This window comes from Podarcis bocagei (genome assembly GCF_964188305.1).
Source record: "Podarcis bocagei genome assembly, chromosome: 10".
Taxonomy (NCBI): domain Eukaryota; kingdom Metazoa; phylum Chordata; class Lepidosauria; order Squamata; family Lacertidae; genus Podarcis; species Podarcis bocagei.
The window spans coordinates 70,529,436-70,549,577 of NC_138135.1; the positions used below are offsets into that span (position 1 = coordinate 70,529,436).

At 44.6% G+C, this 20,142-nt stretch overlaps 2 protein-coding genes across 5 annotated transcripts in view; one reads left to right on the forward strand and one right to left on the reverse strand.

The window, feature by feature from the left end:
• The window catches only part of DUS4L (dihydrouridine synthase 4 like), a 72,136-nt gene that overhangs the window by 39,496 nt on the left and 12,498 nt on the right, over positions 1-20,142 (forward strand). The window contains exon 1 of one of the 3 annotated variants that reach the window (XM_081211818.1): positions 18,997-19,150. The exons of 1 other annotated variant lie outside the window; for it this stretch is intronic. The gene's annotated coding sequence lies outside the window, so the exon portion shown is untranslated. Of the gene's footprint in view, positions 1-18,996; positions 19,151-19,217; positions 19,249-20,142 lie in introns of those variants that run through there. One more of the 3 variants, XM_081211820.1, reaches the window with a different exon arrangement.
• Positions 4,413-19,711, reverse strand: CBLL1 (Cbl proto-oncogene like 1). 2 transcript variants are annotated; one of them, XM_081211663.1, is made up of 6 exons: positions 19,522-19,711; positions 11,243-11,407; positions 9,351-9,448; positions 8,471-8,554; positions 6,832-6,905; positions 4,413-5,896 (listed from the first exon to the last, which is right to left on the reverse strand). In XM_081211663.1, exons 1-6 carry the CDS (start codon positions 19,706-19,708, stop codon positions 4,858-4,860), a joined length of 1,647 nt encoding a protein of 548 aa, XP_081067789.1. In that variant the 5' UTR covers positions 19,709-19,711; the 3' UTR covers positions 4,413-4,857. The 2 variants fall into 2 exon arrangements, with proteins under 2 accessions (XP_081067789.1, XP_081067788.1); XM_081211662.1 differs by having other exon boundaries at positions 9,351-9,451.

Genomic DNA, 20,142 nt, shown 5'->3' on the forward strand with positions numbered 1-20,142 from the left:
ATGTTTAAAATAGTGTGTATTTTTACACTAGCGTAGGTTCAAGAGCATTTTACAGAGAATGCCATTCCTGTTTTGAATAGTTAACTTTTCAAAACTTCTGCAGTCTAATATACAGCATTGGATACAAATCCAGTTACTTAAGTTTCCAAATGGGGAAAACAAACAATTGACACACCTCAGTTATATAATAACACACCTGACCTTTATTGTTAGTTAACGAGTATTCCCAAATCCTAACTCCCCACTAACAAGGACTGTTGCTTCGATGTAAGTCTTAAAAGAAACTGTGAAAATCATGGGTTCCTACTAAACTTTTAATATGCAATAGGAGCCAAACCAGAAGCACAGTCCTATGAAAAGATTTACCAAAAAAGCCCAGTGTGTAACAAAGTACCGTATTTTTCCGTGTATAAGACTACACCCCACGCCAAAATATAATGTCAAAAATTAAGGGGTGTCTTATACATGGGGCCATCTCCCTTCATTTTCTTAAAACTGAGTCCCCCCAAAATAGGGGGCGTCTTATAGACAGAAAAATATGGCATATTGGATTGTATGTGTTTAATGCCCTTATTCCACTGCAATAGCTATTATTCCACGCTGCCTTAAAAATAGCTTCAAAACAGGCAGTAAATATGATGACAGCTTAATGTTGCTATCCCTGTCACATTTTTCTTCCAGGGGTGAGAAATTCTAAGAATGTGGAACTTAAGCAAGTGTCATTTCTTTTGTTAGATCACTGGGGTCTTATTGGGCTTTGGAATGGTGGAGCCTAGGTGGAGGCAGAGAGTAGCTCTCCTACCAACAGCCAAACCCACATAAAACCTTAAAGAACGTAAGAGGTTTTTGGATTGGACCAATCTTCCCCGGCATCTGCTTTCATGGTAGCCAACCAGATGCCTGGGACGCGGGTGGTGCTGTGGGTTAAACTACAGAGTTTAGGACTTGCCTATCAGAAGGTCGCGGTTCGAATCCCTGCGACGGGGTGAGCTCCCGTTGCTCGGTCCCTGCTCCTGCCAACCTAGCAGTTCCAAAGCACGTCAAAGTGCAAGTAGATAAATAGGTACCGCTCTGGCGGGAAGGTAAACGGCATTTCCACGCGCTGCTTTGGTTCGCCAGAAGCGGCTTAGTCATGCTGGCCACATGACCTGGAAGCTGTACGCCGGCTCCCTCGGCCAATAAAGTGAGATGAGTGCCGCAACCCCAGAGCCGGCCGCGACTGGACCTAATGGTCAGGGGTCCCTTTATCCTTTACCTTACCAGATGCCTAAGCAAAGGCTAAATGCAGGCCCTGAGCACAACAGCACTCTCCCAGCTTGTGAGTCGCAGCAACACACATTCAGAGGCCTACTGTTTCTGACAGTAGACATACACATGGATAGTATCATCAGAAAGAGTCCCCTGCAAAAGGCACTTTCCAGAGCTTGCGGAGTCCCAAACTCAGCTCTCTCTGCATCTTTCTATCCTCAGAAACTTCATCGAAACACATCAGCACAAAGGTTTAAAAAAGAATCTGAAAGTGAGTAAGGATTTAAACGGAAAGAGAATAAGGGTTTAAACATCATACCCATTAGCAAGCATTCCCCTCTGCCCCACATTATTGTAATTGAGGGAAGGGCAAAACCGTCAAACACATGCAAGCCAAAAGCAGATGTGCATTTTCGTAATCTGAGCACCACTGAATTTGCTAGTTTTATGTGTTATTATTCGGATGAGAGTATTTTTCCGTGTATAAGACGACCCCTATTTTTTTTTAACCCATAATTAAGAAATTTTGGGGGTTGGGGGAGGTCACTTCTGCCAATCACTCACCCGCCCGCCCCTGCCGACTGCACACCTCGCCACAGCTACCAATTGTCTGCCCGCTAGCCGCTACCAACAGCCCACCCGCCCAATTGTCACAGCCAATCGCAGCCACCAATAGCCTGCCCAATTGCCGCAGCCAATCACCAGCAGGCTTTGCCGCAGCCACCAATCACTCGCCCAATCACCACTGCCAATCTCCTGCTTGCTGCTGCCATTAATCACACATGCCCGCTCTGTATTCCCTATCTGTGTATAAGACGACACCCAATTTTTGCCCTTTTTTATACCAAAAAGCATGGCCTTATTCACAGAAAAATATGGTATGTATCTCCATTCAGGGTCACAATTCATTCCACACACCATAAACAATAAATGATCTTGTGGCATTTTAAAAAACTCATACACCTATTATACCATATGCATTTATGAACTAGAGTCTAGCCCGAAACAGCTTGTGCCATAATAAAAACACCAGTCTTTTCAAGTGTCACAGCAATCTTGCTGCTGCTACAGCCAACAAACATGGCTATGGAAACTTGTGACAATATTATGGTGCGCCCAACTACCTCTGAATCACGATGGATGATTAGAAAAGTGACAGATGCAGTTATGAAAGTTACCCAAAAATTATAGCTTTACAGAGATTATTATCATTAAAAGAGAACAACCACCTGAAATTACGAATGGAAAAAGCAGAACACAGTATTAAATATTTACAGCTACCGTAAAAAACCTACACCACAAAACTGGAATAGGCAAGTGTCATTATCTACACGCCAACATGAATTTCAGATCCCCATCCAGTTGAGTAATGCAAACCACTGGAGTACATGGTATATGGCAGGCATAGGCAAACTCGGCCCCCCAGATGTTTTGGGACTACAATTCCCATCATCCCTAGCTAACAGGACCAGTGGTCAGGGATGATGGGAGTTGTAGTCTCAAAACATCTGGAGGGCTGAGGTTGCCTATGCCTGTTATATGGCAACTGAGCCCACACGCTATTAAGAGGTCAGTGGAAACATAAATAGAACAACCGCTTAACTGCAGTTAAGAAATCAAAGCAGGCTCTCTCCTCTTTTTCCACCACAAATCCCTCCCATTCATAAAAAGTTGGGTGATGAATTGGCACCAACTGCAGTGAACAGCCAACAAGGCTCTCTTCCGACAAGTTTGTTGTACGGCTTCAAACGCAGCTAAAATCCCGATTACTCTTGAATCACAGGTGCTGGTACCCAACGGAGGCTGGTCGACGAGTGTGAATGGGGTGGTGTCTCCTCTGCATCAGCCTGGCCTCAGCTACTCACTTTCTTACTTAGAATCAGTCCAAGGGGTGACACCACCCGTCCGCTTCCTCTTGCTTAGGCTTGGTGCTGCCCTTATAGAATTCAGCAGCGAGGAGCATGGCCTCTGCCTGCCATTGCCTCTGGCTCCACTGACTGCTGGTTTCCTTGCCTTCAGTCCCAAAAGACACCACTGCTGGTGCCTAAGTAACAACTAAGCGTTGTGAAGACGGTCAGGGGAATTTCGTAATAGATGGGAGATCTCCTGATTTATAACACCGGTAGACAGATTGCCTGTTTTCTCTGTACATGCCCCAAGTAAATGTGTGAAGTGTGAAAGATCTCCAGTCTACCAGAATTCTTTGTATCATTAGCCGAAAGTCCTTTACGGTGCAATCCTGTACTTCTATTCACAAGTCTAAGGTGTATTCCCAGCTATGTACAGGATTGCAGCCATGCAGTACAATCTTAGGCATCTTTACACTCCCGTTTATTTTTTTAGAAAACCCACTCCCTCCCTAAAAAATGCATATAGCAACACAGCCTTACAGTGTGGTGTTCCTCCTATCAGCAGAACTGCCTTCCAGTTCCTAAGCACTGTTATTTATCTGCCTAAACCTGCTTCCACGTTGCGTATTACATGGTGCTAAACGTATTTACCACCACATCAAATATAGCCAATCGCAGTTAACAGTTGCCTCTATAACGAAACAGTGGAAAACACTAGTTTTCTGAACGTGCAATTTACATTTCGGGCAGTATATGAAATATTCTGCATGTTAAAAGTTTAACGTAGGAAGTGGCCCTTAGTTTATAAACCTTTCAACAATGTCCATAAGGAATATTCTCCATAAAGCAAAACCAATTTTTGATTTCTTTAACATGTAACAAGTGAATTTGTGATTCCAACACTAACATGGCTTAAAAATGAATTACCCATAAATGGCATTGGCACTATGAGTTTCAAATAAACAGAAAACCTTAGGCTGTAAAGTCATTGCTGTAAGGTCAATGTTATCGCCTGAAAACTGAAGCACTAAAATTGATAAAGGGATGTTTTGGAATATTTAACAAGTCTGAGGTTTTAAAGTGAAAATTTTTAAGACCTTCATGAGACTCAAAATGTCTGTGCCTGCTTAGCAAAAGATATTAACGCAATGAAAGGTCTGTTTTAACTGTTATTTTTTCCTTACACTTCGAAAAGACTACAAATTTCCTACGTGAAAATGCCATCATGCTTGCATGAAAAACAGTAACGCCAAATTCATTATTTCTTACTCCCCACTCCACCCCAACATTTAAAATTCATGCAAAAAAGCAAACTTTTTTGGACCATATTTTAAATTTAATTATACACAGGTTGACAAAAAAAAAGAAACGTATCACAAATAAAACTAACCATCAGATTTAACAAAAATACCTTCAAGTGGTACAGTAAGTGTTCGGTTGTTTGGGAAATATTACAAATGTTCATTTCTGGGGTACTTCAACCGGACTATGGGTACAACGTCTGTTAAAATGTCACTGTCAACTACAGAGCCATACAGCACTACAGTATATCAGTCGCCAAAGAATCCTACGGTCAAGGTTTTAAAAATTTACCTTAAGAATTAAGTCCCCAGAGTTTTACAGTCACATTTTAAAACTTTTTTATTTCTTCAAATAAATGAAGCAGAACAGAAAAAAAAGAGCGCTCTCCATTAAAAGGCTGCTGTTTAGAAAGTTATCCTTCCTATGTCTTACTTCTTAGTTCAAATTACTATTAATATCATTGATAGTATGGCCTGTATCTGGCTTGATCAGGATGGTGTGGTCCGGAAAGCTGAGCTTGAGAAGGCGGGCCTTGCATCCGCGGCGGCGGCGGCGGCCCCCGTGGAGCCGGCCACATGCCTGGACTCATCCCCCCCGGCTGAGTGAATGGAGGGCTGAGAGTTCCTTGGTCTTCACTGAACTTTGGCAAAGCGTTCGGGTTGTAGTGATGGGGAGGGGGAGCGTTTACATTGACCGGCGGGCCGCCGTGCTGAGGAGGGGGCGGTCCCGGCGGAGGATGATTCATATATGGTGGCAGCTGGGCAATGATGTGTCCGGGGGGAGGGGTGATGGGTGGAGGAGCGGAGGTCATTGGCGGAGGCGGAGCTTGGCTATACACCAGGTGAGGAGTGCCTCCAGCCTGGGGAGGGTGTTGCATGGGGTGGCTGATTGGCGGCGGCGGGGGAGGGGGAGGGGCGTAATGCTGCTGGGGCGGCATGATATGGTGGGGGTGGGACACCACTTGCTGGCCCTGGTACTCGGGGTGGTGGTGAGCAGGTGTGGGGGTCGGAGGCGGCGGTTCCCGAGCGCCGGAATTCGAATCGTCTTGGATGGGGACCGTGATCAGATTGCTGTGTTTCCTGGTCGAGATGCGGAAGGTGTCCTGGCTGACCGAGCGAGGGGGCGGGGGAGCCATGGACATCTCCGCCGGGGAGGCCCGGATGTCTTCGTGAGGCTTGTTGTAATGCTCGTGAGGGACGTGCTGCAGCGGGGGCGGCATCAGGATGTGCTGCTTTGGTGGGATGTGGCTGAGGTGGTGCTTATCGGGAGGAAGGATGAAGCGCTCGGGGATTTCGGCAGGAGGAGGAGCGATCGGAGGGTGCACAGGTTCCAGCGGGGGCCGCGCGACTGGCTTGCCAGCTCTCATGTGGCGGTGGTTGATGTGAGCCTGCAAGTCCCTCTGGGATAAATAGGTTCTCTTGCAACCTTGCACAATGCTACACATGAAGAGAGACCCCCGGACACACTGCTCAATTCGCTGCACGGATTCGTTACAGCTATATCCGGGGGGGGGGGGGGAGAGAAACAAGAAAGCGGTTTGCAGGCATTACTACGAGTTGTACAAGTTCATAAACAAACAATCATGGGGGACGGGAGGGACAAGATTAGCTGCTTCGTATTATAATATTAATCAATCAATCAATCAATCAATCAATCAATCAATCTTTATTACGGTCCAGGGACCCAACAAATCATTACAAATCAATACACAATTCATACAGCCTACCTCCAGGTTAATCAAGCATTTTGTTTAGAATATAGGGCTCATTTGTTCTTGCAACCACCGATAAAAACTTTGCCACTGCTAACGTTCTAGCATTTGTCCGGTCTTCCAGTAGGAACCTGACATAGTGAGCCTCTAATTTTCCCGGGAAAGATACCAGCAAGGGTAGTATCAGTTCAGCCCTGGCCTGCTCATATTTTGCACAATGCAACAAAATATAATTTATGGAATCGATGTCTTGAGCACACGTATTATAATAGCTTATGTATACCTTGGAATAATTTTCTGAACATAATCTTTCTCCATTAATAACAATTTAAAATTTGTGGCAGGGATAGATTAGAAAGAAAGCATACTGAATTTTGCAAGGTAAAGTTTAGAACCAAACCCAGCCAGATGGGCGGGGTATAAATAATAATAATAATAATAATAATAATAATAATAATAATAATCCCTTAACCTTGTTGCAGACTACTGTGTTGCCTGTCTAATATAATTGCTGGATACAACCCCTTTTGTCATGGGTAACTACAGATCCTGTCCAATTTACCAGCATCTTCCTTCCTCTCATCCCCAGTCAAGAGCTGAGTTACATGTTACCTCTTAGTGAGGGAACACATGGAGTAAAGTCGCATACAACTGATCACCAGAAAAAAGGAGCAGTGTATTTCCCCAACCCACAAAAACACACTCGTCAGTTTAACTTACCCTGGGCACATCTTGTCACCTTTTTTCTCATGCAAAATAGCACAATCATAGCAGAAAACATGCTTGCAGGGTATCTAAAAAACCAGGAAAGAAAACCACATGAGCAAATCAATGCTTTGCAAACTCTTCACTTTTAAATAGGATACTTTGCTTTGTTCAGAATAGATTCTTACCCAGCTACCAGGACTGTAAGATGTTCTGCACACTAATAAGCAAATAACAGCAAGAATACAGTGGTGCCTCGCATGATGAAAATAATCCGTTCCGCGATTCTCTTCGTCTAGCGGTTTTTTCCTCTTGCGAAGCAACCCTATTAGTGGCTTAGCGGGTTAGCGCTATTAGCGGTTTAGCGGCTATTAAAGGCTTAGCGGATTAGCGGCTAAAAGGCTATTAGTGGCTTAGAAAAAGGGGGGGAGCGAAAAAAATCGCAAGACTCGCAAGACGTTTTCGTCTTGCGAAGCAAGCCCATAGGGAAATTCGTCTTGCGAAGCGCATTGAAAAACGGAAAACCCTTTTGTCTAGCAGGTTTTTCGTCTTGCGAGGCACCACTGTACTCCAAAGCATGTTGCTGAAAATAAAATTCTTACATTTAAAATGTCCACGAAGCTGCAGAGAAATTAGATACCTAGTGGTGCTATATTTCATACATTTCCTTATTATATAGGCTTCCCTTTCCATCTGCTGGACACTCTTTGGTTCTGCAAGTGCCTCCCAATTAAAATACATAACCACAATGTTAGGAATCTGGATTGTTCCATGTACAAATGGGTTGCAAACTAAAACATCCAATATCCAGTACTAGGATTTAATTTTAACAACCCAGTTCTGAGAGCAATCTGAGCTTCTTCAAAGCTAATGACAAACTTCCATTAACTTGGGTACTCTATGGTTGGAGGAAACTGTCCACACCTAAACTACAATCCAAAAACATGATATGTGGGTTCAAATCCCCACTCAGCCATGATACTCTCTAGGTGCTCTTGGGCCAGTCACTATCTCTCAGCCTAACCTACCTTGCAGTTCTTGTGAGAATAAAACAAAGTGGGAAGGAATAATGTATTCCAGCTTGAACTCCTTGGAAGAAAAGCAGGATACAAATGGAATACAAAATAAGAGACGAACAAGACCAATGACAAGTCTGCATTCAGTTCGCTAAACTGGAAGAGCTTTCACACACAAAAAGCAAACTGAAATCATATATAGGTCAGCGTTTTGGAAAACACACTATTGAAAAAGAACATCAAAATATTTTTTCCATGCTATCTTTCAATGCGCTCCAGATTAAATTTAATTGAATAGGGCTCTGCATGATACAGAAGCAAGAGTGATTTTACAGCTCATCAGACAGGTGACTCAACTTACAGTGTGATTACATTCTAGGGATAGCGCCTACAGCCAAAATCACGTATAGTCCAAACACACTGGCTTCAATGGTGGCTGGGATTGTCAAAGATTACCTGCTCCCCCCACCCAATTGTCTGCCCCTTTGCATATTTTAAAATTTTTGCCAAGCACGTAAAACTGAATTCACACAAGTTAAATGAGCATATATTGTAAGTTAGCTGCATTGAGAAGACACAGCTATCCATATGACATAGCTTTATGATTGTGTTGAGTTGATCAATATGGTTCTGCTTACCATGCGTCCATACATTTTGATTGGCAGCCCACACTTGTCACAGAAATGGACTGGAGTATCATCCTTTTCTCCTAGTAAATTTATCTGTCAAAACGGCAAGCATCGTATTTCATCAGCTGATTATCACAATACACTTGCATATTTTAAATGCATAGAAATCGACAAAAATCCTGGGTACGTTTTTCTGGAAGGTACGAAGCCCACTTTCTCCCCCCCCCCCCCATAATTTTTGTGAACAGGACTAAAATTTCTATTCAGTTGTATTAAGTAATAGCAACAGATTAGGCACTATACGGTACAGTGATACCTTGGTTCTCAAACGCCTTGGTACTCAAACAACTTGGAACCTGAACACTGCAAACCTGGAAGTAAGTGTTCCGGTTTGCGAACTTTTTTCAGAAGCTGAACATGCTCCGCTTTGAGTGTTACACTTCCGTTTTGAGTGTTATGCTGAGGTCTGTCTGTTTTTGCTATTTATTTTGGGTTTTCGTTTTTGCGGCTTTTTTTGTTTGTGTTTGTGACTGTGTGAAACCCAGTTCAGCTACTGACTGATTTGATTGTGTGACTGCAGTACATTGTTTATTGCTTTCATTTTATGGATCAATGGTCTCGTTAGATAGCAAAATTCACGTTAAATGGCTGTTTTAGGCATTGTTTTTAAAAATCTGGAACGGATTAATCCGTTTTGCATTACTTTCTATGGGAAAGCACACCTTGGTTTTGGAATGCTTTGGTTTTGGAATGGACTTCCGGAACGGATTAAGTTTGAGAACCAAGGTACCACTGTATTAAAAAATAAATCCCTGTTTAAAAACAACATTTTGACTTTATAATTTTTAAATCAGAATGTATTTCGGAACTACGGAGTCAATTACTGAACCTTGAAGTCCCAGAAGAGGTGTCCGTGAAATCTTCTTTGATTACTAAACACATCACCACCTTTGCATTCATATCGTTCTTCTTCGTTGTAGTCAAATTCTTCTGTGGAGGAACAAACCAAAAATTTAGATCAACCTTGCTGGTAACTGGTTGTGGGTGGGGGTTTTTAGCTACACTCACACTGACACATAATGCCATTTTGTCATATGCTGAAAGGTTTAGGGCAGATAGAAGAAAGTGCATCACACGGCACAGAGTCAAGCTATGGCTCTCGTTCCCCCAGGAGGCTGTGATGGCCACCAACGTGAATGGCTTTTAAAAGAGCATTGGACAAATTCACGGAGAAGAGGACTATCAATGGCCTCTAGCCATGTTGGCCATGCTCCAACTCCACCATTGGAGGCAGGAATACTTCTGAACACCAGTTTCTGGGAACCACGTGAAGAGAGGATGCTCTTGGGCTGGTGTTTTGCTCCCAGGTTTCCCGAAGGCATCTGTTTGGCCACAGTGAGAACAGGATGCTGGACTAGACAGGCCTTTGGTCTGATCCAGAAGGTTGTTCTTTTTGTTGGGAAGGGCACAACAGATTGGACAATGACAAGCAAGCAGGGTGGATAAAAATCAATGATTTTTTTTTGAAAAAAATCGTTTTTTTAAAATTTAAATTGGATTTTTACAATAAAAAGCTTTTGGAGGAAAAATCCTTCTACAGATAGTTTTCTATTTACCGTATTTTTCGCTCTATAACACGCACCCGACCATAACACGCACATAGTTTTCAGAGGAGGAAAACAAGAAAAAAATATTCTAAATGAAACAGTGGATGTATGATTTTTGTGGTTCATGCTGTGGCCACAGACATGTGATCTGACGGTGAGTTTGGGGTAGCCCAATGCAAAAATCCTGAGGATCCATGTGGATCCATGCCTTGTAACCACATTTTAAGTGGGGAGGGAAGGAAAAGCACTCAAGGGACAAGGAACACGCATGGGGTGGGTGGAGAAGGATGCTGTTAATAATGCAGAAGAGGGGTATAAGAGGAGAAGGCTCCTCTCCTCTCCTGCTTTGCTCCTTTAAAGCAAGCAGGCTCTCTGTCCCTCTCTCCTCCCCACTCAGCGGCTCTTCTCCCACTTTGCTGTTTCAAAGCGAGCCACGGAGGAGGAAAGGAAGGGGAACCATGGATCCTCTGCTCACGACTGCAGCAGATCCCCCCGCCACCCATAGGCATTTGCTCCATAACACGCATTGACATTTCCCCTTACTTTCTAGGAGGAAAAAGGTGAGTGTTATGGTGCAAAAAATATGGTAAGTTACATTACAGTCCAAGGGCTATTCATCAGGAAATAAGGATTTGTTTTAAGTTTTTCATGTGTGCTAAAACTCAAGTCTAGGTTTTTTTTTCAATTGTTTAACCACATCAGTTAACAAACATGGATGCATATGCTATAATGTTATTGTTTTAGTTAAATGAATTGTTTAAACTGTTATTAAGGAAATGATTATTTTTCTCCTTCCAATCAAGTACAGCAGAAAAGTTGTCCAAATATAGTTAACCTTCATGATAATTTCATAATAATCTATGTATTTCTAATTGTACAACCAAAACAGTAATTTTTGATATAACTGTAAAAACTACTCTGAAAATTTATTATTCCAAAAATGAAACCTTCATCTGGTTGTAAATAGTAAGATTATGCAAGCAAGAAAGAGTCTTTCTGTAAAAAAATGATTTAAATCAGGTCTTACTGACTAGTGATTTAAATCAAATCCACCTTGCTTTTGCCCCATGGACCCTTCAGCTTATCTTTTGCAAACTGCCAATTCTGAAATACCTTTTATAAATGGCAAAAGCTGGTAAAGCCTTTTGGAATTATGATACAGCTTCTCTCTTACCTTCTTCACCAGCCTTTGATGGCAACCTATTCATACTTCTCGCAGGACGAGGTGGTGTAGGTTTAGCTTTGTTTGTTTGCTTAGAGATTAGCTTTATAGGGATGCGTCGACGAACATCAAGACCTCCCAATGATCCGGAACTATTTGTACCTTGCAAATCATTGTCTATGTAAAAAAGAAGAAGATATGTATCTGTTCTGATTTATCCAAATGCTAAAAAGAATTTTTACCCCTTCAAATTGACCCAATATTCACAGATGAGCAGTTTTCAAGGAGTTTCTACAGAATAACAGGCTATAAAAACAATGTAAAATTATTATTAACCAGCTCTCTCTGACACTAGACTCTCTCCTGAAGAACGGATTTATGTTTAATAGTACTAAAAAATGTATTCACCTGGTGCTTCTGTGGGAATGATTACAATAGCAAGTGACAAAATCATGCTTTAATAGATTACCTTTTGCCAACAGCAACCACAATAGCTAAGTCAAACTAAAGCATTTATTTGTAGTGTGGCATAGCCAAAAAAAGGCCCAAATTAGACAAAACTCACCACATGGCAAACATATTCCGAGAGTGTACTACTTCAGACTACAAAGGGAAAACATTCTGTTTGAAAGTTCACACACACAAAACTCCCTACATATTAAAAATGGCAAGGACTAGACTATAACTCCACCCTGTAATGAAGTTTTCTACTTTTTAAAAAAAGGTTTGAAGCATTCCATTCCATTTCCCCAATCCCACACCTCACCCTGAAGGCGGGGGGAAGCCCAGATGTCATAAGACTGAGAAACAGTGAACATCTGGTTTATAACTGATCAAAAAAGATTTGCTCAAATACTGTCAATTTAAGGTCAAATAATTATACAGCATTAACTTTACTGGAAGGGACGCAGGTGGCGCTGTGGGTTAAACCACAGAGCCTAGGACTTGCCGATCAGAAGGTCGGCAGTTTGAATCCCCGCGAGGGGGTGAGCTCCTGTTGCTCGGTCCCAGCTCCTGCCAACCTAGCAGTTTGAAAGCACGTCGAAGTGCAAGTAGATAAATAGGTACCGCTCTGGCGGGAAGGTAAACGGCGTTTTGGTGCGCTGCTCTGGTTCTCCAGAAGCGGCTTAGTCATGCTGGCCACATGACCCGGAAGCTGTACACCAGCTTCCTCGGCCAATAAAGTGAGATGAGCGCCGCAACCCCAGAGTCGGCCACGACTGGACCTAATGGTCAGGGGACCCTTTACCTTTACCTAACTTTACTGGAACAACAGAAAATATCCTTTAATGATTGGCAGATTTAATGCTAACTACAAAAACAAGGGGAAGTATTCAAAGGCAGGATTATGCTAACAGAAATAGTTCTGTAAAGCAGGGCAAATCATTTCCATCAATTCCTTCTATTCAATACAGTCTTCCATCACCGCCACCCCTCCCTACCTAGAATAGTAAGGGATATAGCAAGAGGACTGCACTTGATAAGGGTATTGGTCAAAATGGGGTGCCTTGCCTTGTACTAGCAGATTTTCTTTTTAAGACAACTATTATGAATTACAGTGGTACCTCGCAAGACGAACGCCTCGCAAGACGGAAAACCCGCTAGACGAAAGGGTTTTCCGCTTTGGAGGCGCTTCGCAAGACGAATTTCCCTATGGGCTTGCTTCGCAAGACGACAGCCCATAGGGAAATATCCGGGACAGCGGGGAAGCGCAGCGCGTCTTCCCCACTGTCCTCGGACCTCCTACGAAGCCGGGCGGTGGGGCCGGAACGCCTCCTCCCGCCGCCGCCGGGCTGTCCTCCGCTGTCCCGGGGTTTTTTAAAATGCTGGGGGTGGGAAGAAAAGCCCTTGTCTCCCCCCCCCCAGCCTTCAGAAGAGGTCCGGGGACAGACTGTCCCCGGACCTGGTCTGAAGGCGGTTTCCCTAGGAACGCATTAATTGATTTTCAATGCATTCCTATGGGAAACCGTGCATCGCAAGACGAAAAACTCGCAAGACGAAGAGACTTGCGGAACGAATTAATTTCGTCTTGCGAGGCACCACTGTATAGCTTTAAAAAAAATTAGACAAGGTTTCCTTAAAACTTCAACAAATATTTCTCCTTGTTTTTTTTTATCCTGAAATACCAGTGCAAGCCTAAAGCCTGAAAATTAAAACAAAATAAAGGAATAGGAACAGTAACTTGTAAAAGAAAATGTCACTTTCTTTAAAGGCAATTGTGTTAAATAAGACAGTCAATTATTGAAGCATCATCAGCATATCTTGAATGAGTATTTGACAACAGTCAAATACTCAATCAATTAACATTATTTGACTTACTGCGCCAATCATAAAACAAGCAGACTTCAAAAATTTTGTAAGACTCTTCCCATCTCAGTATGTACTTTATTTATAACAGTATAATTTTTATCACACAGATTCTATATGTCGAGCATACATTTTTGAAGGGGGGGAGAGTAGTTTTATAATGTTTTAATATTATTTCTAATTGTTTTAACTTGGAGCTACTTTTGGACCTTACCGCGAAACCATCTGGTGAAGGATAGTAAAAGGTAAAATGACGGCGCTGTGGGTTAAACCACAGAGCCTAGGACTTGCCGATCAGAAAGTCGGTGGTTCGAATCCCCGCAACGGGGTGAGCTTCCATTGCTCAGTCCCAGCTCCTGCCAACCTAGCAGTTCAAAAGCACTTCAAAGTGCAAGTAGATAAATAGGTACCGCTCCAGCGGGAAGGTAAACGGCGTTTCCGTGCGCTGCTCTGGTTTGCCAGAAGCGGCTTAGTCATGCTGGCCACATGACCCCGAAGCTGTACGCTGGCTCCCCCGGCCAGTAAAGCGAGATGAGCGCCGCAACCCCAGTCGGTCACGACTGGACCTAATGGCTATAAATTCAAATAAATGAATGAATATAAACAGGTAAATAGAACCATTTCTGAATATCCTCTCATGAAGAACTCTGCATTTTGCAAACCATTGCTTTTAAGAAAGGTTAGCATAACAAAGTTGTTAGGTCAGATCTCCTCCTCAAAACTCAAGTTTTCTGTGACACCTTTAGCTTAACAAACCTGGTTCCCTGTCAGATGTTTGCTGTGGCCAATGGGGAGTTGTAATCTAAAAGATCTGGAAGGTGCCAGGTTAGTCCTAATTCCCAAATGAGATAAAGTTGAAGTAAATGTGACTGCATTCCTCCCTGGTTACTCTGGCCTCTTATCCCATCTCTCCTTGCTGTCTGCCATGCTGTAGAACAGGCTTCCTCAAACTCGGCCCTCCAGCTGTTTTTGAGATTACCATTCTCATCATCCCTGACCACTGGTCCTGCTAGTTAGGAATCATGGGAGTTGTAGGCCAAAAACATCTGGGGGGGGGCCAAGGTTGAGGAAGCCTGCTGTAGACTATGAACTGCTTGGGAAGGGACCAGTCTTTTCTTGCACAATACATGACTGATAAAAACTGAAGTGACGCTTTTCATTTTTCCAGCTTCATTAGCTGAAAGAACTCTGCAAATTAGTAGGACTGCTTCTCTTCTTCACCCTCTGAAAGATGTAATCTTACTTTCAAAGAGGATTTCCTGTACTTTTCACCTGTACCTCTCTAGACTCAATTCGGAAGCAGCTCAGCGGTTTCAACAGCAAGGAAAACAGGAAGAATCTTTGGAGCAGTTACCGCATCATCACAAATCAAACTAACAGAAGGCTCATCCAGACTTCCTTTTTGTGCCCCATTTCTAGGCCACACTTTAAAGCTCTATGTCTGAGTACTTTCTCCATGAACACCTGCTCTTTGCTGCTGCATCAGAGCAAACAGCAATCCACAGAAAATCCAAAATACTCCAATTCAGTGTTAAAGAGTGGGTTTTCCTGGGGGTGATGGCAGGGCAAAATAAACAAATAATTGCTTGGCTACAGACTGAGAAAGCACAGACTTGTGCCTAGAAAGCAAAGGGCAATAGGTAAATGTGAATAAGCCCAAAGTTATTCAAATCTAGAGTGTATAATGAGGAATCATCTCATCAGACACGCAGTCTATTCTGTTTGTTAATTCAGTCCTATGTACAAAATAAAGCTAAACTCTGATACTAGAAACTATATATACATGTAAAGGTGTTGAAGAAACTAATAATTGCCTGCAAATTAGGCCACTTACAGTACAATTCTAGCCATGTATGCTCAGAAGTAAATCCTACTTAATTCAAGTGGGATTGCTCCTAGGTAAGTAGGGTGAGAATTACAACCAAGTATTGTTATTATTTGGCTCCAAGTAAAAAGAGCAAAACATACAGAAAAATTCAATGAAGGGTTAGCATTTCTCATCTCTCTCGCTGTATAATGAAGTAACTGGAAATCAACCCAAGGTTACACATCTGAGACTCTATAATTCTATCTAAAACTTTGAATTCTATTAAAAACTTTGACGTGCTTTCGAACTGCTAAGTTGGCAGGATCTAAATTGTACCTGCTTCTAAATAATTATTTTGTTCCTTTGTTATAATAGATCCCAATCCATATCAGATATGTTTCACTGCAAGTGCTTCAAACTAGAACTGATCCATAGTTTAAGCCCACAGCAAATGTTCCGAATTTTTTTATTATTATTGCATATTTATTCTACCCTTCCTCCCAGGAGTTCTGGGTGGCCGTCCCCTCCTTTACTACATTCCCACAACAGCTGTGTGAGCTAGGTACAGGTAAAAGAGAATGGCCAGGAGTCACTCAGTGTGCTTCATTGGTAAAAGGGGATTTGACCAGGGTCTCCCTGGTCCTAGCCCATCTTTACACATAAGCTGACAGTGACATATTCTGAAATACATCTTATAACTCTGTGATGGATTCAGCTTTGTCCCCAGCCAGCATGACTAATGGTCAGGGATGACAGGAGTTGTAGTACAGCAGCGTATAGAGGAGCACAGACTCCTCAGCTGCTTTTAATAAATTCCAGTATGGCAAACAAAATCAGTAGACCTATGAGAAGATGCAGGCTTTAAAAGGGCATGAGCAACCTAACAGGTAAGTGTTTCACAAACTTGATTCTCCAGCTGTTTTTGGATTACAACTCCCAGCATCCCTAGGTAGCAAGACCAGTGGTCAGGGATGATGGGAATTGTAGCCCAAAAGCAGCCGGAGAAACGCTGCAGTAGATCAACAGCTACCAATGTTTACACATTTTACTTCATGAGAGATAAAAGGAGTTTCTATCAATACTCTCTATCTAGTAAAGTTGCTTAACCCTTGCCTTGTTTTGTTTGTGTTTTTTGTTTTAAAGCAGCAAGAATTTTAAAAATAATTTTATTAGCTTTCAATTACAACAATACCAATTTATAATACAATTATTAATACAAATCATTCAAATACCAAATTATACGATTTAGATAAAGTGGCTCTCCGTGTGCTGGATTTGATGGTTTGCTTTATTTCTGTGTTCCAAAATCTTACTCATTTCCATTACATTCCGGTCACCATAATAATCCCTTTTACAACAACTGCGACATTAATAACTCCTATTCGTGTTGAATGATTTATGCTTTAAAGCAGCATGATTCAATCAACAACAACAAAAGCAAGCTTAGCCCATTAAGCAACAGGAACACTTTTGCAAGCTGCCCCTGTCCGATTCAAGCTGTTGCTTCCCAAACTCCTGTACTACCAACTCTAGATAGTACTTCTAACTCATGGGGTGGGGTGGGGTGGGGAATCAGAGGAAGCCATGTTTGCCCTGCTGTGCAATTCCAACCAGGCATTTCACCACAAAATCCTTAACCAGTAACACCCCCCCCCAAAAAAACCCCTGCTAACCTTTGGTTGATCTATTTAACATCCTTTTAAAATGTGGCTCTTTTCGAGGGGGGGTGTTGTTTATTGGGTTGTTGCTTTTATTCTGATTACAGTGGTACCCCGCAAGACGAACGCCTCGCGAGACGAAAAACTCGCAAAACGAAAGGTTTTTTCGTTTTCGAGTTGCCTCGCAAGACGAATTTCCCTATGGGCTTGCTTCGCAAAACGAAGCTTGCCCCGGGGACAGCGGGTCTTCTCTTTTGAAGCAAGGGGCGGCGGGGAGAAGCGATCTTCTCCCCGCAGCCCCAGGTCCGGGGACAGCGGGAAGCGCTTCCCGCTGCCCCCGGACCTCTTTTGAAGCAAGGGGCTGCGGGGAGATCGCTTCTCCCCACCGCCCCTTGCTTCAAAAGAGGTCCGGGGGCAGCGGGAAGCGCTTCCCGCTGCCCCCGGACCTCTTTTGAAGCAAGGGGCTGCGGGGAGATCGCTTCTCCCGGTGCTCCGAAGCGGGGCGGGGGGGTGGGAACACCTTCCCCCACCGCCCGGCTTCGGAACGGTGCTCCGAAGCGGGGCGGGGGGCGGGAACACCTTCTGAAGGCTGGCGGGGGGCAAAAGTCTTTGTCCCCCCTGCCTGCCTTCCCAGGGGCTTTTAAATCGCCCCGGACAGCGGAGAAGTCCTCCGCTGTCCCGGGGCGATTTTAAAATGCCGCCCGCCAGCATTTTAAGATTGCCTGGACAGCGGAGAAGTCCTCCGCTGTCCCGGGGTTTTTTAAAATGCTGGGGGTGGGAAGAAAAGCCCTTATCCCCCCCCCAGCCTTCAGAAGAGGTCCGGGGACAGACTGTCCCCGGACCTGGTCTGAAGGCGGTTTCCCTAGGAACGCATTAATTGATTTTCAATGCATTCCTATGGGAAACCGTGCATCGCAAGACGAAAAACTCGCAAGACGAAGAGACTTGCGGAACGAATTAATTTCGTCTTGCGAGGCACCACTGTATATATGTTGTGATATTTTCTGTGAACCACCCTGAGACCTCTGGGTATTGGGAGGTATATAAACTCCATAAATTATTATCATTATTTTCAGAGTCACGTTCGACCCACATGTAGCGGGGAGTGTGGTGATGGTGGGGAGATGGGCTACTACTTCCATTTGCACGTACAGAAAACGGGCCACCCAGGGCCGGATTTAGGTTTGATGAGGCCCTAAGCTATTGAAGGTAATGGGGCCCTTTATATGTCCAGCTGTCCTTTGTCAACAACAAATTGTCGCTGTTTTTTGCGTTGAATATATGCTATATGGTAACTTATGGACCTAATAGGTATCTTAAGCCATTTGCACACAACAAAATATGTATTTTATCAAAGTTTAGGACTTCCGCTTTGCCGATGATTGCTCTCGGATGCTCGTCTCGGAGGGGTGAGCACTCACCAAAGGGGTGAAAGAGGGGGCTTGCTAGGCTTCACAACCCCCAAAAGGTCGAGAAGGCCTTCCTGCATCTAAAAGGACACACTGTGGAGTTGGAGGGGTCTCCGGAGTTGAAGGAGACCACAGATGCCCAAAACAGCGTTCCCTCCCCACGGAGAGAAAGCCTGACTTTGGGAGTGACCCTGCGGCAGAAGCTCCAAAGAAAAGAGGCGTCCGGTATTTGCAAGCACGGTCGGTCCCCGGAAAAAGCTATCAAAACACAGGTAATTAAGCATAAATCATACGGCAGCTAGATGCTTCTTTGGGCTGGAAAGCTGTACAAAGTTTATTTGCTTTTTATCTTATATTTTGGAAATGCACATTCAGGGGGTTTTTTCTTTAATTTTTTTTTGGGGGGGCAAAGAGAATGGGGCCCCTAAGCTATCACTTCTGTAGCTGATTCTTAAATCCGGCATTGGGGCCAGCGGGGAAGCCCCTTTCCTTGATGCTTTTTATGCGGAAGAAGGAAAGGAGCTTCGGGGGGCGCCTGCCCTGCTATAGAGAGAGCGAAAGGGGAGCCACCCCAGTTAGGAGGAGGCCAGCAAAAGGCAGCCTTAAAGCCCCGCTTCCTCCAGAGGCGGCCCAAGGCGGCGCCTCGCAAAGCTTGTCAAGAAGACGCGAAGCGGGCAGGTCAGCAGCACCCCCGCCCGCCCCGTCGGAGGACGGCGGCCCGACATGGGCCTACTTGGGAGTAAGGGCCGCGAGCCTTCCCCGCTGAGGGGAGCGGGGCCTACTTGGGAGTGAGGGCCGCGAGCCTTCCCCTCTGAGGGGAGCGGGGCCTACTTGGGAGTGAGGGCCGCGAGCCTTCGCGTCTGAGGGGAGCGGGCAGCCTAGCGCAGTCTGACGGCCCCCCGCGGCCCAGGCAGCGCCAGGCCTCGCGTTTCTAACCGCTCCGCCCTCCCGCTCGAAACAAGGCCGCGGCCCTCGAGGCCCCGCCGCCCTCCTCCGGCTACCGGTTCCGCGTCGGGGCGGAGACGGAGCGGGACGCCGCCGCCGGGCGGGCGGGGAAGCTGCGAGGCTCCCGCTTCGCCCGCCCGGTCCCCCGCCCGCTCCCCAACTCACCATTGTGGTCCATGGTTCGGTGTAAGGTACTCTGGGACAGGAAGTCGCCTCCGGGCCACAGGATGGGCGGGACCGGAAGCGCGGGAGGCGGCGGGGAACGTAGAGGTGCGAAAGCAGAGGCGAAACCGTTCGCCGGAGGGGCCGCTTCCTGGTTCCTTCGGGCGGGAATGTCCATCGGCAGTGCCATATAGGGAGCGAGGGAACGGAATCCGGTGCAGGATTTGAACTCTGAGCAGTGGAAGGAATAAGAGAGGGGAAAGATAGGGTGCTGCAAAGGGGGGAGAGAAAACACCATGGCAAATGGGACAGGAAGTCGGCAAAACAGGAGAAAGATCTTATTATGGATGGGAATGTATATGTGAAATTTGTGGAAATTTAATAGATGTATCTGGGGAAAAGAAAGCGACGGAAAAAAGCATTTTTACTGCAAACTGTGACTGGGTAGCGGTTGGGTTTCTCCTTCAAGAAGTTTGCAGCAGAGGCAGCATGGATGTTTGCGCTCCCTTGGTCATGTGCTGCATGCGAAACTTGAAAAGTATGCGCCGCTGGACAAGCTGCTGTAGTTATAGTGTATTTAAATGAAATGAATGAACTGGAAAGTGAAAATAATGCGGCAACGGC

Bases quoted from the DNA above. Each gene is read 5' to 3' on its own strand.
- CBLL1 (XM_081211662.1), bottom strand. From the start codon at position 19,708: ATGGCACTGCCGATGGACATTCCCGCCCGAAGGAACCAGGAAGCGGCC. The intron at 11,408-19,521 runs GTGAGTTGGGGA...TTTTTTACATAG, and splicing joins CCGAACCATGGACCACAATG to ACAATGATTTGCAAGGTACA. The intron at 6,906-8,470 runs GTAAGCAGAACC...CTGGTTTTTTAG, and splicing joins TCAAAATGTATGGACGCATG to ATACCCTGCAAGCATGTTTT.